General features: G+C 56.0%; 1 protein-coding gene across 1 annotated transcript in view; it reads left to right on the top strand.

The window, feature by feature from the left end:
* The first annotated feature begins 1,760 nt into the window (after window positions 1-1,760).
* The window catches only part of CDCP2 (CUB domain containing protein 2), a 20,883-nt gene continuing 7,518 nt past the window's right edge, over window positions 1,761-15,125 (top strand). The window contains exons 1-5 of the mRNA XM_013003840.2: window positions 1,761-1,806; window positions 3,801-4,148; window positions 8,204-8,539; window positions 9,448-9,801; window positions 14,798-14,976. Coding sequence (XP_012859294.2) covers window positions 1,761-1,806; window positions 3,801-4,148; window positions 8,204-8,539; window positions 9,448-9,801; window positions 14,798-14,976 — 1,263 coding nt within the window. The remainder of the gene's footprint in view (window positions 1,807-3,800; window positions 4,149-8,203; window positions 8,540-9,447; window positions 9,802-14,797; window positions 14,977-15,125) is intronic.

The following is a 15,125-nucleotide window of genomic DNA, read 5'->3' on the forward strand; positions in this document are numbered from 1 at the left end:
CTTGTTTACCTTCAAGCTTTTAAGACCCCAGACGCTATACTTTTTGATAGCTGGGCACCATCAGCTTTCTTCACCACATTTGCTTATTCACCCTTAGCATTGTTAAAAAGTCAAAAGACAGGTTCACTTAAAGAGGACTCGCGTCCTTCCAGGAGGAGTCCTGGTGGCATAGTGGTTACATATCCACCAGCCACTCCACCAGAGAGGGATGAAGATTTCTACTCCAGTGAAGGTTTACAGCCTCTCAGAGCCTCCCCAGGCAACCGACCCCATCCAGCAGGGTTGCTATGAGTCAGAAAGGGCTCAGGAGCAGGAAGTGAGCATCCTGTTCCCGCCCCTCTGTGTGCTGCTTCCCCGGCAGACAACGACATTTATGAGCTTCTGCAAAGCAGCGTGGAGGCTACACCTGACCTCCTCTGACGTCATAAGGGGGGGGGGGATCAAACTCAACATCAGCCCCAGGCCAATCCTAGGAGGCAGAGCTCAGACCTGCCTCCCCCGCCAGCCTCTTTACCAGTTCTCACACCAGCTGCCCCTCCCACAGCCCTCTCTGATGGGCTAGAAAATTCACTGCAATGCCCAAACAAACAAACAAACAAACACACAAACAAACCCTCACAGACCATACTCAAGATGACGGGTTTGTGAGGGAGGTGAGGAACTTACCATTCAGGACCAGAGATGCTGAGGATGCAGTTCTTTGGGCCAGCTGTGCTTCTTGTCTGCTGTGCAGACAGGCAAGCCTCTCTCTGGGCCTCCGTCTCACGGCCACACAGCCCTTGGCCTGTGCCTCACTTGGGTAAGGGTTACAAGGTTCTTTTAGGGCCGCTGATAAATGCCCAAAGGGCATGCTTCTGTGCCATAAGCAGTAGCTCCTGGGCCCCCAAATCTAGCTTCCCCGGTTAAGTGGCTGGAGGCACCCCTAGTCTGAAAGCAAGCCTCCAGCCCCAAGGCACTCGGGTTTCTTGCTCTGTGGGCCGAGAAGCCCACCACCCTGTCTCCCGCCCGGTGCCAGGCTGCCCCTGCATCTCCACCACCTCTCTGCCCCCCAGCCCTCTGGCTCCTGGGGTGAGTGGGTTCAGGGCACAGGGACCTTCGGGTCCTGACTCTTCTATCTGGATGGTAGTGAGATCGAGCCCCTTTCTGCTTCAGAGATGGCCCATTTTTTTCCTTGAATAGTTTTACTGGTATATAAGTCACATGTCACACAATCTAATCCTTCAGTCATATTAAGAAGAGTTGTGCAACCATATCACAATCGATTTCAGAACGTTTTCTTTAAAGTTTTATTGGGGCTTCCTCCACACGTCACACAATTCAATCGTTCAGTCATATCAAGAAGAGTTGTAGTCAGCACCACGATCAATTTTAGGACATTCCCTTCTTTCTTGTACTCATTGTTATTCGTGTAATTATTAGTATTATTTGGTGAATCATTTTACTGGGGGCTCTTACAGCTCTTGTCACAATCCATTCACCCACCGTATCAAGCACCTTTGCACATAGGTTGCCATCATCCCTCTCAAAACATTTTCTTTATACTTGAGCCCTTGGTCTCTGCTCCTCTTTTGTCCGCCCCGTTGCCATTGGCATTGTCGGTACCACCGAGTTGGCTCTGGCCCATAGCGCCCCTGTGCACAGCGGAACAAAACTCTGCCACCCGGTCTGCGCCAGCCTCACAAGGGTCCCTGTGCCCGAGCCCATGGTCGCAGCCACTGTGTCCACCCTTCCTGTCGAGGGCCGCCCTCTCTGCCAGCACGATGTCCTTCTCAGGGACGCTCTCTCCTGGCAGCATGTGCAAAGTCCGTGAGACGCGGTCGGGCCACCCTTGCCTGTTCAGAGCGCTCTGACTGGACTGCTTTCAAGAGAGCTGTGTCTGTCCTTTTAGCAGTCCACGGTGCTTCCGGTCTTCCTGGCCAGCGCGACAATGAAGACACATCGATTCTGCTTCAGCCTTCCATATTTAGTGCCCAACTTTCACATGCAGATGAGGTGATTATGCCCAGGTGAGATGGCAAGAGTGACCAACACCCTCCTCAGGGTCCCACACACCCTGTTTGCAGGGTGCCACCCAGCCACTGGGTGGGGGTTACAAAGCCGGTGGCTGCAGAATGCTCCCCGGCCACAGCCCAACTTCCCCGTGACTTTCCTTTTGAGAACACACGCGCACATGTACCTCTAAGAACAAAGCACTGTAATAGGCTGAGAGGCATTCTCACTGGGGAGAACATTATTACGATTAAAATGGAAATATCCTCCTCGATAGATCAAGGGCCAACTCAAAGTAAGCTTTTTAAACTGGAGAAGAACCACAGTTTGTGTGCGTTAGGTGAGCGTGTCCGTTGAGCTAGGTTCCCATCGCCCGGAGTGTGTGCAGCCTCTGGCCTGTCACCGCTCACCTTCTCTTCCCGTTGCTCACACCCATTGGTCTGGACGACTCCGCCCCTTCGTTCCTCGTCTGAGGGGAGACGGTCACCTTTGGGTCTGATGAGTTGACTAAGTGACAAAGGAGGCATTTGATTGAAAACTGTGAGCCCCACCTCTGCGTGTCCAGCCTGCTTCTCAGGCTGCGTCTTCCTCCGTAGCAGCCACCATGGCTTAATAGACTTGATCGTTTATTCACTTTTTTTTACTGTCTTTTCCAAGACTGTAACTCTTTTTTAAAAATTTATTAACTTTTATTTTAAGCTTAATTTACTCCCCAACCATGAGTTTTTGCTTCTTCGGTTTCTTCTGGAAGATCTTTTTCTCCGGTGCAAACTCCTCTTCTGGTTTAGGAATGCTTGCTCCTTTTCAGGCAGGATCATCCCAGTGTGGCAGGGGGGGCTCAGGGATGGGTTGTTGTGACCATGAGCTCTGGAAGTCCAGCGGCCCGCCTTGGGGGCTCTGTTCACCTGCATGTGCTCAATGACCAGAGAATCCACATCTGAACCCTGCAGTTCAGCATGACTTTCTGCATTTTTAAGCCTGTGAAGCCAAAATTCAGCACTCTTTTGGGGCCACCAACCCTGAGTCCAAGCCCACTGCTCATTTGGCCTGGGCACAGGTACCAACGCCACCATTGTAACGTCGAAGGGCACACACTGCTTCTGCCGAGTGATCTCTTTCAGATATTTGGTGGCTTTCCGGATATGCACACCCTTCCCGGCCCGGGCAGTTTCACGTGTTCTTAAAATGGACCCGGAGATTCGGCCCTCTTGCTTTGCCTGGTTTTGTGGGGTTTTCTGGGTCTAGTGAGTCGTAAGCCATTCTGACAGATCATCACAGGAAGAGAGGAGACTGTGACTCAACAGGAGTAGAAAGCTCGTCTTTCTCCCACAGAGGAGCTGGTGGTTTTGAACTGCTGACCTTATGCTTAGCACCCCAATGCATAACCACTACACCACCCACTCTCTGAAAGCCTATGGGGTAGTTCTTCTCTGCCCTAGAGGGCTCCTGTGAGTCCCATCAATTGCATAGCAGTGGATTGGGCTGGGCTTCTCCGCTGGCGTGTAAGTTCCCGGAGAACCGGGACTTCGGACTGTTGTGTTCCTGCTCTGTCCCCAGCTGCCGCCGCAGTGTCTAGCACTCAAAGAACGTGTGCCGAGGGAAGCAAACGGCTTCACAAGTCTTTGAAGAATAAGTACGGGAATCAATGAATCGCAAACACATGAGTGGACGTAGGGCACCGTTTGACCCTCTCTCGGTCCAGCCCAAAGACCTAGCTTGTCATCGAGCTCACCCAAGACCCCAGCCAGGCTTAGCAACCCGATGCATGACCATGACATCACCAGCCTCAGCCTCTTTCCCTCTTGCCCCAGGTGTCAAATGTGGGGGTGTCCTCTCGGCCCCTTCCGGAAACTTCTCCAGCCCCAACTTCCCCCGGCTGTACCCCTATGACACCGAGTGCAGCTGGCTCATTGTGGTGGCTGAGGGCTCCTCCGTGCTGCTCACCTTCCACGCCTTCGACCTGGAGTTCCATGACACCTGCAGCTTCGACTTCCTGGAGATCTACAACGGGGCCTCCGGAGACCGGGGTAACCTGCTGGGGAGGTTCTGCGGCCAGGTGCCCCCGCCACCCTTCTCCTCCTCCTGGCATGTCCTGTCGGTCATCTTCCACTCGGACAAGCACGTGGCCAGCCGTGGCTTTTCCGCAGGCTACCAGAAAGGTCAAGAGAGGATATGCGGGTGGAGAGGGTGGCCTTGGTGGTGGTGGTGGTGGGGCAGGGGCTAAAGCTGTTCCTGCAGGGTCTCGGCATCATGGCGCATTTGGTTGCTCTGTGACCTGGACGGCCCTGCTCGCGTAATTGATGGGGGTCAAGGCAGCCTCGGTGTCCTTAGCCACATCTTGGTAGTTGGAGGGGAGGGTCCCTCCTTCATGTCCCCTTTTCATTCCTGGGGCCCCAGAGGGTGTCACTGTGTTCAGGAACAAGGACTCTCCTGCTCACCTGCCCCCTCCTTCATATTCTGTGTCATCACACGAGACCACAGGAGGGTCCCCACTTTGCCACCACTGCTGATCCTTTCTGAGGCACCCCACTCTGAGGGGCCCACGCCAGCCCCCCACACCAACTGGGTCTTCAGGAGGAGGTGGGCGAGGGGGTGGGTGGTGCTGGTGGCCCTCACCACCCCAAAGGCTTCCCTGGACACACCTCTTGTGCCCTGGGTTCCTAAGGCCTCCCTCTGCCCAAGTCCCAGAACGAAATCCGTCTGGAACATTGTTGTTAGAGCAACAAACCTTACGTCCAGCTCCGAAGCATTTTCAAATACGGGAAGCCCAAGTTGAGATCGGGAGCCGAGATGTCGCCCCCTTTGCCGATCTCCTCCACTCATCCCTCCTTGTCCTTGGGCTTCTGGGCACAGGCTCAAACCTCCCTTCGCCCCAAGTCAAAGCCAAAACCTTTACATGCCAATGCAGGCAAATAGTCAACCACAGAGGCTCCTGGTCTACAGGGCGGCCACCCAAGGACACGCAGATGAAGCATCCGGTCCCTACTCTGTCAGTACGCGGCTGCCTTGGTGTGGATGTCCACGCCTGGCCACCTCATGTGTGCCCGATGGGAGCTGCGCTCCAGGCAGTTCTCTGGAGTGGGTCACCAGGCCGTTCTTCCCCGGTACCTCTAGGGCAGTGGTTCTCAACCTTCCTCGTGCCGGGACCCTTTCATACAGTTCCTCAGGTTGTGGTGACCCCCCCCAACAACCATAAAATTATTTTTGTTGCTACTTCGTAACTGTAATTTTGCTACTGTTTTTGTTAAATACTTTTATTGGGGGCTCTTACATCTCTTATCACAATTCTTACATTCCTCCAGTGTGTCAAGCACATTTGCACATATGCCGCCATCATAATTTTCAAAGCATTCTCTTCCCACTTGAGCCCCTGATATCAGCTCCCCATTTTTGCCTCTCCCTCCCCCATCCACCCTCCCTCATGAGCCCTTGATAAGTTATAGATTATTATTTCCATATCTTACATCGTCCTCTGTCCCCCTGTCACCCACTTTTCCATTTTCCCTGGGAGGGGGTTCTAAGTTGATCCTTGTGATCGATTCCCTCTTTCTCCCCCCACCTTCCCCTAATCCTCCTGGTATCTCTACTCTCCTTGTTGGCCCTGAGGGGTTTATCTATCCTGGATTCCCTGTGTTGCGGGCTCTTCTCTGTAGCAGTGTGCATGCTCTGGTCTAATCTGATTTGTAAGGTAGAATTGAGGTCATGATAGTGGGGGGAAGGAAGCACCAAAGAACTGGAGGAAAGTTGTGGTGTTTCATCGGTGCTGTACTGCACCCTGACTGGCTCCTTTCTTCCCGGTGACCCCTCTGTAGGGGGATGTCCAATTGTCTACAAATGGGCATTGGGTCTTAGGGCATTGGGCATTGGGTCTATGCCCCCCCCCCCAGACCCCATTCACCTTGGGTATGGCTTTATTCTGGGTCTTAGATGCCTGGTACCTAATCCCTTTGACACCTCATGATCACACAAGCTAATGTGTTTCTTCCATGTGGGCTTTGTTGTTTCTCAGCTAGATGGCCACATGTTTATCTTCAAGCTTTTAAGACCCAAGATGCTGTATCTTTTGATAGTCAGGCACCATCAGCTTTCTTCATATTTGCCTATGCACCCATTTATCTTCAGCGATCGTGTCGGGAAGGTGAGCATCACAGAATACCAGATTGTTAGAACTGTTATGAATCAGGCGACCCCTGTGAAAGGGTCGCAGCCCCCAGGTTGAGAACCGCTGCTCTAGGTAGATGCCAACCTCTTGGTTAGCAGCCAGGCACGTTCACCATTTGCACCACCCAAAATGTAAGAATTATCGTAGATCTCATTGTTGTTTGGGAATGTTAGACCTTTACATTTTTAGAATGGCCTACCCCAAAAAACAGTACCATCCAGTTGATGCCAACTCATAGCGACCCTGTAGGACAGGGTAGAACCGCCTCCCCAGGGGCTTCTGAGACTGTGACTCTTAATGGGAGTAGAAAATCTCATCTTTCTTCCACAGAGCAGCTGGTGGTTTCAAACTACTGACCATGTGCATAGTAGGCCAATGTGTAACCACTAGAGACTATGCCCTCAGGGTGTGATGATAATAAAATCACAATACCATAGACAACAGTTACCCACTTTAAAAAAAACCAAATGCCCAATACCAATTAGACCCTTATGTAATCCCTGAGAAGAGAGACCGGGGATGGTGTTAGTGGTGTGTGTGTATTTGCAGGCTCATGTTCCCTTTGGTTTCATATGATTTGTTTGTATGTGGCATGAAGAGGGGATTGAATTCACAGCCACAGGTATAGCCATGTGATTCAGGATGATGTATTAGTTAGTGTCCCTTCCAGCTGAGGACAGCACAGTCACTGCCATCTCTCAGACACTCGATCTCAGGGTTCCGTATTTGACTCATGGGCCGACTTGTCTACCCCGGCACCCACATTATCCACTGCCATCGCGTCGATGCTGCCTCCCAAAGGCCCGATAGGACAGGGTTGGACGGCTCCCAGGGGTCTCCAAGGCTGTCACACAGCCCTGGAGGAAGGAGCCACTTCCCTGGATGCCCAGCCCTGTGCTCCACTCACACAGCCAGGCCGTGGGGTGAGCTGTGTCCTGGCTGTGTGCCCACCTGCGGGTGACCTGGAGCCAGGCACAGGCCTCACGGCTGTATGGGCCGTGCTGGGTCTCAAGGCCAGCACGGCCTTGAGAGTTTTGCCAATGCAGCATGATGCAGAGCCCTGTGGGGCAGGCCCAGCGGGCCTGTGAGCTCTAACAGCCGGATGAGGCTCAGAGGGGCTGCTTTGCGGGCCTGGAGTCACACAGCTTCCAAAGGCAGAGCTGGGAAGATGCCTGTCCCCTGACTTTGCACCATTCCCCAGATCGCCTGTCTACCTCTCGGTATCCTCATCTGCAGAGGGGTTCGACAACATGCCTGATGCCGGCACTGCAGCCTCCATCTCCCCAGGCCTGGTAGGAGCAGGCAGCAAGGATCATAAGGGTGAAGTGCCCAGGCCCGGCAGGGGACCTCCTACTCTCCCAGTGACCAGCCGGAGACTGGCTGCCAGGGCCCCTCCAGCCCCTTGGGCTTTGCCCCTTCCTGTTCCTGCTGACCTGCCGACCTGCACACCTTCACCTGAGGGCTTTTCCTGAAGCTGGAAGGTCACCCCTGCCCCCCAGCAGCCCTCAACCTGAACGTCAGGAAGTGGTGCCCCTCACTGCTAGGTGACATACTCTGAGGTGTGTGTTTCACACCATTTCCCAGAGTTCCCAGCAGGGCTTGGTGTCCATTGCCCTCTTGTAGCCAGCTTCAGGGGATAGAGTGCCCCCTCTTCCCTGTTTGAGTCCATCATTGCCCATCTGCCCCCACACCCTGCATCTCCCAAGTAAATCCTGGGTTCAAATCCTGTCTCAAGACCTGCCCTGGACAGACTTAAAACTTAGGTAAGTCATTCATTGCTCCCCGCTTCTGTTTCCTCAGCTGCAAAGTGGGGGAGCAGTAGCACATCTCCCCCCCCCAACCCGGAGCTATGCCGCTGGGGAAACCAGGGGATGGAGTCCAGATGGTGCTGAAGGATGAGGAGGCTCCCTGGAGGGGCCTGTGCGGGCAGCAGGCTGGCATGGGAAAGGGGATGGGGACAGGGGGTGGGAGGTGCTGGTGTCTGGCTCCCAAAGAGGAGTTTGGGGAGCTGTGGGGAGGGAGAGAGATCTGTTTCGGTGGGCTTCCTTGCAGATGTGTGCGGCGGCGTCCTGACGGGCCTCTCAGGCGTCCTCACCAGCCCAGAGTACCCCAACAACTACCCCAACAACGTAGAGTGCCGCTGGGTGATCCGAGCCACGGGCCCCGCCACCATCAAGCTGGTGTTCACGGACTTCCAGGTGGAGGGCAGCGAGGAGTGTCCCTACGACTACGTGGCCGTGCTCGGGGCCCCCGGGCCCGCCCAAGGACACCACTACTGCGGGAGTGCCCAGCCCCCCGCCCTCATGTCCCAGGGCCACGAGCTGCAGGTGGTCTTCAAGTCCGACTTCAACATCGGAGGCCGGGGCTTCAAGGCCTACTACTTCTCAGGTAGGAGGGGCTGGGACGATCCCTGCAGGTCCTGCTGATCACAAGGGGCTCCTGCCTCCCCACTCTGCTGGCAGGCGACACTCTCCGCCTCCTTTCTGGATCCCCGCCTGTGGTCCTTGAGCACACGCTAGCCTGCCTGGCCGAGGCCAAGGCCAAGGCCAAGGCATGAGCCGTCCCTGACTCACTCAGACAGAAGGATGCCTTCTATCAACTCCTAGAAGCTCCTTCCTAACACTGACCTAAGGCTTCTCACTTGTGGGTGTCTGCGGGTGCATCTCCCCTGCCTGCGTGGGGCCTCTTAGTACCTGGCATGCAGTAGGTTCTCGAGTAATGTCTCACAGAGGAAGAACCCTCTCGAAGTTCCCAGCTAACGAGGGGGGTGGAGATGGAAACTGGACAAAGACATCCCTTGGTTCCCTCTGCTGTGCAGTGGGCAGATGGAGGGCTGCCGGGGGAGGAGAGAGTGGAGCAGGGCTTTGAGGAGCTGGCCAGAGGCAGAAGGAGGGGAGCAGGATGGACAGAGGCATGAGGACAGAGAGGGCCCTGAGGACCGGGTGTTTGCTGACGCTGGACTGTGCAGGGTGAATGAGCAGCTCTGGGGAAGGGGTGAGGCTGACTCCTGAGCCGCCTTGTCCTCAGGCAGGGAGTGAGGTCATCCCTGGATTCTCGCCAGTGGCCAGCACACCCTGGAAACCACCCGTTGGACCTCAACCCCAGCCCCGCTGGCTTCAGTTGAAAGCCTGCTTTCGGACCTGTGGTCTGGTTTGCCGGCATGCTGCCCAGCGCCAGCTGGGGTGGCTTTAGGACCTCTTAGCACCTGCGACTGAAGCTGCAGCTGCAGAGGGTGATGATGGTCTGCACCCTCCTCACCCTCGTCACCCCCCGCCCTCCCCATCCCCCTCCCTCAGGAGAATGCCAGGAGGTATACACAGCCATGCGGGGCAACTTCTCGAGCCCCCAGTACCCCAGCTCCTACCCCAACAACATCCGCTGCCACTGGACCATTCGCCTGCCTCCCGGCTACCGGGTCAAGGTCTTCTTCCTGGACCTGGACCTGGAGGGGCCCAACAGCCTGACGAGGACCTGCGACTTTGACCATCTGGCGGTCTTCGATGGGGCCAGCGAGGAGGCGCCCCTGCTGGGAAGTTGGTGTGGCCACCACCTGCCGGCACCCGTCACCTCCAGCCACCACCAGCTCTTGCTTCTGCTGCACACAGACCGCAGCGCCACCCGCAGGGGCTTCTCGGCGGCCTACATTGGAGGTTAGCTGGGGTCGAGGGTGTGGGGCCGGGCTGGAGAAGGCCCAGGGGGTTCCCCCATCTTTATAACCTCCTGCCTCATCCGACCTACGGTCTCCAGCCCCTTCGTGGTGGCTACACTGCTGCCACGGACTCCCAGGAGCCTTGAAACCGCCGTGACTTTTGCTTGTTCACTTCTTGTGGGTGGTGACAGGACTCTTCTCCAGCTCCCCATGCCATACTCCCGAAGCCCGCCCCCCCCCCCCCAGCTCGGTGATGTGAAAGGCAAGCGCTTGGCTACTAACCAAAAGGCTGGTGGAGTGGTGATGTGTTGCACCGCTAATCATAAGGTCAGCAGTTCGAAACTGCTGGCTGCTCCACAGGAAAACTATGAGACTCCCTGCTCCTATGTAGATTTAGATTTACATCCTTGGAACCTCAGTTACCTACCTGCTCCTATGTAGATTTAGATTTACAACCTTGGAACCTCAGTTACCTATGCCCTCCGCGCAGCCCTATAGGGTCGCTATGAGTGTCATCGACTGGTAGTGAGTTTGGTTTTCCGGAGAGGTGCCTCCCAAGAAAGTCCTGGTGCTCTGCTTCGGAGAGGAGAGCCCATTAGGGGGCTCCATGGGGCTCCGCGCTGCTGGTTCACATGTGGCCAGGAGCCTCCACTTCTCTGCCTCCTGCCCTGGTACTCAGGGCTGGCATGCGACCTATCACTGAGCACCACTTCAGGAGGCCAACGATCTTGGTCACCATGGCGAGACCCACCTGTCGTGCTCAGACCGCTTAGACGCGGTTTGGGGCGACAGACATCCTGACAGGACGGTGGCTCGAACAAGTGAGGTTTGTTTTCCTTCACATCACAAGAGGTCCAAAGTCAGTAGATGCTCTGTTGCTTTGGGGCCCCAGCCGGGCTCTCTGGGATTCACTTGGCCTCCTCCTCCTCATGGCTGCAAGCTGGCTGCCACAATGCCAGGGGACGGAGACATGCCGCCACAACGGTCCCTTCATCAGGAAAGCGAAGGCGTCCCCAGACGGCCTCAAAAACCCTCGTGTCCTGGCTTTGAATGCAGTCAGATGTCCAAGCCTAGCTGCAAAGGAGCCTGGGAGGCTGGGAGCTGGTCCAGCCTCGGTTGTGTGGGTGAGACTTGCCAGCTACGAGTGTCCGTCAACCCCCTGGTCTTCCCTTCGCCTTGCCTGTGCCATCAGAGGGGCCGTTTCTGGCCAGGTCTATGCCTCCTCCTGGTGCAGGTGTGGAAACAGGTGTAGAGAGGGGCAAGGGCTCTGGTGTGGCCGCAGAGGCTGCCATGGCCAAGGGGAAGAACTCACTGCCCTGCTCCGGCTCCTAGGCATCCAGGGCAGCTGTGATAGGGATGCATGCTTTCTCCCAGGGCAGGAGGCTGCCGCCTGCCCCAGGGCACAGGCTCGCTCAGGGGAACGAAGGCCCTGTCAACGCTTCTCCTTGGTGACCTTCAGGTGGCCTTGTTTGTGCTCCTCCCAGTTTGTGCCCAGGGCTCCAGTGTGATCAGGTGTGTGACCCGCCCACACTGAGCGGCCTCATCTACCCAGCAAAGAAAGCTCCCGTTCCCAACTGGGCCTCCGCTCACAGTGTTGCCAGTCGGCTGCCACTGAGTCCTTCGGGTTCACAGCGCCCCCAAGGGACAGAGGAGAAGGGCACGCCACTGGCTGCCCGGGCTGCGAGCCTCACCAGGGGGCCTGGTGGCACAGCGATGAAGCATTCAGCTGCTGACTCAACCGATCAAACCAAGCAGTGCTCCCGGGAGAAAAACGCGGCAGTCAGCTTCCAGAAGAGCTCAGCTGGGAAACCGCGGGGCACTGGAGCTCTGACGGTGGAGCGGCTTCCGCGCTGGGCTACTGGACCACACGTTCAGCAGTTCGAGATCGCCAGCCGCTCCTGGGGAGACAGACAGAGCTTTCTGTCTGAAGAGAGTTAGACCCTGAGGAACCCATAGCGGCAGTTAGTTCCACCCTGCCCTGAGCGGGAGCCAATTGGACGGGGAGGGGGTTTGCTGTGCATCACTAGGTCTTTCTCCGGTGGAGCCACAGGCAGATTCAAACCGCCAGCTTTGTGCTTAGCAGCTGAGCACTTAACCATTGTGCGACCAAGACTTCTTTCCTCCGGCAGTTAGGATTCCAGCCCACGTCTTTTGGAGGTACAATGCCATTCACAGTATCCTTCTTGAGTGCTGGGAAGGGCCCAAGGGAAGGGCCTGGGCTGACCTCCAACAGAGCAGGGCCACTTACTGGGTGTGACCAGCCTGGGGTGGGGGTGGGTGGGAGTGGGGCTTCATCTAGGCTGGGGTGTGCCTAGACATGTGGTTGTGAAGATGAGGTGAGGGGACCCAGGCCCCGTGTGGCTCTGAGGACTGCCTTGGTGGACCTGGGCTAGCTTCCCTCCACTGTGCCAGGCCACCCCACCACCACACAGGAGCCACATGGGGTCTCAGCCACCCAGAGGGCGAGCTTGGGGGTGCAGGGGGCTTACCGTTAAGTCAGCTCTGAGCCCTGGTGACCCTGTGCATGTCAGACCAGGGTTTTCAATGGCTGGTTTTATTTCTAAAGCAGGTGGCCAGCTCTGAAGTGGACAGGAAATCGCTAACCTTTTGGTTATCGGTCAAGGGCAAGTAGCAGAGAGGGGACTGTGAGCCTCAGCCTGCTCCCCTCATAAACTGAGGAGCAGAGTTAGGGGACCTCCAACCCCCCTTCAGAGCAGCCCCTTCTCTGATTCTGCATCTTGGAGGAGAGGAGCTCTTGGGGGCCAGGTTCCACTGGGCTGGTGGGCATGCCCCTTTCTCCCAACTGCAAAGTGCAGACGCTGGCTGGCTGGCTGGGTTCCCCTTGGCCCCGAGTGGGGATGGATTAGCCCCTGCCCCTGCCGGTCTCTCCAGGGACTGAGGGGAGAGGCGGCTCCTGTGACAGCAAAGCCCCCTCCCCCTGTCCCCACCACACCCCTCCCACAAGTCCCCCTGCCCCCTCCCTGCCCAAATCCCAGTGGGAGCCCAGGGTCAGACAGGGGCACTCCAGCCGGGAGGCTCCAGCTGTGCCCGGCTGCAGGCGGCCTTCCCACGGGGAGGGCGGCCTCGGCATCAATCAGGGGTGACACACAGTTCAGGCCACCACTACCATCTGGGAGACGGCAGCCCATAAATCCCCCGCTGCCCAGACACCAGAGGCTGAACTATGTCTGAGGCATTTCCCGTAGAGGATGGGGAGTCCCAGACCCCGGCCTCCGGGCTCTCTCCCCTTTTCCCTGCCGTTCCTATGCTCACCCTGCGCCCCCGCGTGTCCCCCCCCCCTCCCACACACACACACACACTTATCCACCTAGAGTCACACTCCACACTCCTCCCTGCCTGGGAGTAGCCACAAAGAGCCGTGAGACCGCAGGCTTTGGAAGCGCCTGATGCAAAGGCTGCCATCCCAGCTGGGTGGACCGTGCTCTGATTCCAACCACCCCTCCTCTGGGCTCACTGTGGGGAGGAACAGCAGCCTTCTCTTAAGGTCTGCGGCCTTCCTGCTTTGCTCCGCTTCCCTCCAGAGTGGGCATCCTGGCTCTCCTGTTCATAGTCATTTGCACACGCAGTTTAGCCATGTCCCCACGTGCAACCTGTGACATGGAGTGAGTTGTGCAACCATTCTCTCTAATGTTCCTAATTTTTTCTACAAAACCAGAATCCTGTAATTATTACTATTATTTAGGTTTGCTGTTGTTCATTTGGGAGCCCTGGTAGCGTAGTGATTTCGCACTGGGCTGCTAACTACAAGGTCAGCAGTTTGAAACCACCAGCTGCTCCTTGGGAGAAAGATGAGGCTTTCTACTCCCGTAGAGAGTGACAGTCTCAGAAACCCACAGGGGCAGAGCTACCCTGCCCTGCCCTAGGGGGTCACTACGAGTCGGAATGTCCTGTTTTTGGTGTTGGAGTTGTTTATTGATCCCATATAGATTAGTCATGAGAGAGCACAATGCTCAAGGCAGGCATTCTAAAAACCAAACCATGTTGACGGCCATCAAGGTGACGCCGACTCACCGTGACCCTATAGGACAGAGAGAACTGCCCTGTGGGTTTCTGAGATGGCGGCTCTTCATGGGAGTGGAAAGGCCCATCTTTCTCCCACGGAGCAGCTGGTGGTTTCAAACTGCTGACCTTGTGGATCGCAGCTGACGTAGAACCAGAGTCACCAGGGCTCCGCGTCTTTCACTAGTGAAGCAAAACTACTGTTTGGTTTTAGGAAGCCTTCGGGGCATTTGGGGTTAAGGCTTAAAGATGATCTCAGGGCAGTAGTTTCAGGGGTTCCTTCGGTAGCCTCCACGGGAGCCTACCACTTTCTTCTGCACACTCCCCCTTTTGATCAGAACTCTTCTGTAGGATGTTGATCAAAATGTTCAGTAATGGTGGCCAGGCACCATCCCTAACAGAGGCAGTTTGTTCCCAGGGGCAGTTAGCCACATTCTGTATCCTCCTCATATGCCTGACCCTCTTTCTTCATCTGAAAAGTTATTACTCCTAATTAGCATGAGAGCCCCCTGAGGGTGGGGAGTTGGGAGCTACTTCTGTTTTGTTTGTCCCTTTAACGTCTGTGGCACTTAGACGAGTGCCCCCACACAGTAGGCCGTCAATAAGGATTTGCTAAGTGATTGGATGAATTGCCTGGCACAGGGTAATGGGTTTAGCCTAGGGCAGCTTTCATTATGGGTAAGAATAGCCACTCATTCATTCAACCAATCACTCATTCCGCATTAACTGCACCTGCCAAGGTCTGTGCTGGGCTCAAAGGATACTGAATTAGGCATGGGGCCTGCCCTGGGGGAGCTCACAGTCTAGGGGGTCAGGTGTAACAACACCTGTCAAATAGCCCGCACCCTTCCCTGTGAGACTGCAGCCCAGCCTTCTGCACTCGGGCTCCAGTTTCCCATCCACCTCTCTTGGGTGGAGGGGCGGGTCGAGGTACGATGGCTGCCCCCGGGTCTCCAACTGCCCCCTCCCGTCCCCAGTGGTGCCCATGAACGTCAGCTGTTCCCGCACGGACTTCCAGATCCTGATCTCAGCGCAGACCCTGGCCCCACTGGAGCGCACCAAGGTCTACCTGGGCAGCCGGAGCTGTGCCGCCCAGGAAGTTGGCAGCAACTTCAGGATCCAGGCCCGCTTTGACACCTGTGGCACCGAGTCTCAGGTAGGAGGCGGGGTGTGTGTGTGTGTGTGTGTGTGTGTGTGTGTGTGTGTGTGTTTGTTTTGAGCTCTTACAGCTCTTATACCATTCCATACATCAATTATATCAAGCATATTTGTACATATGTTGCCATCATCATTTTCTAAACATTT

Source organism: Echinops telfairi, unplaced genomic scaffold, assembly GCF_000313985.2.
Source record: "Echinops telfairi isolate 266 unplaced genomic scaffold, ASM31398v2 ScPeMD7_443;HRSCAF=831, whole genome shotgun sequence".
NCBI lineage: Eukaryota > Metazoa > Chordata > Mammalia > Afrosoricida > Tenrecidae > Echinops > Echinops telfairi.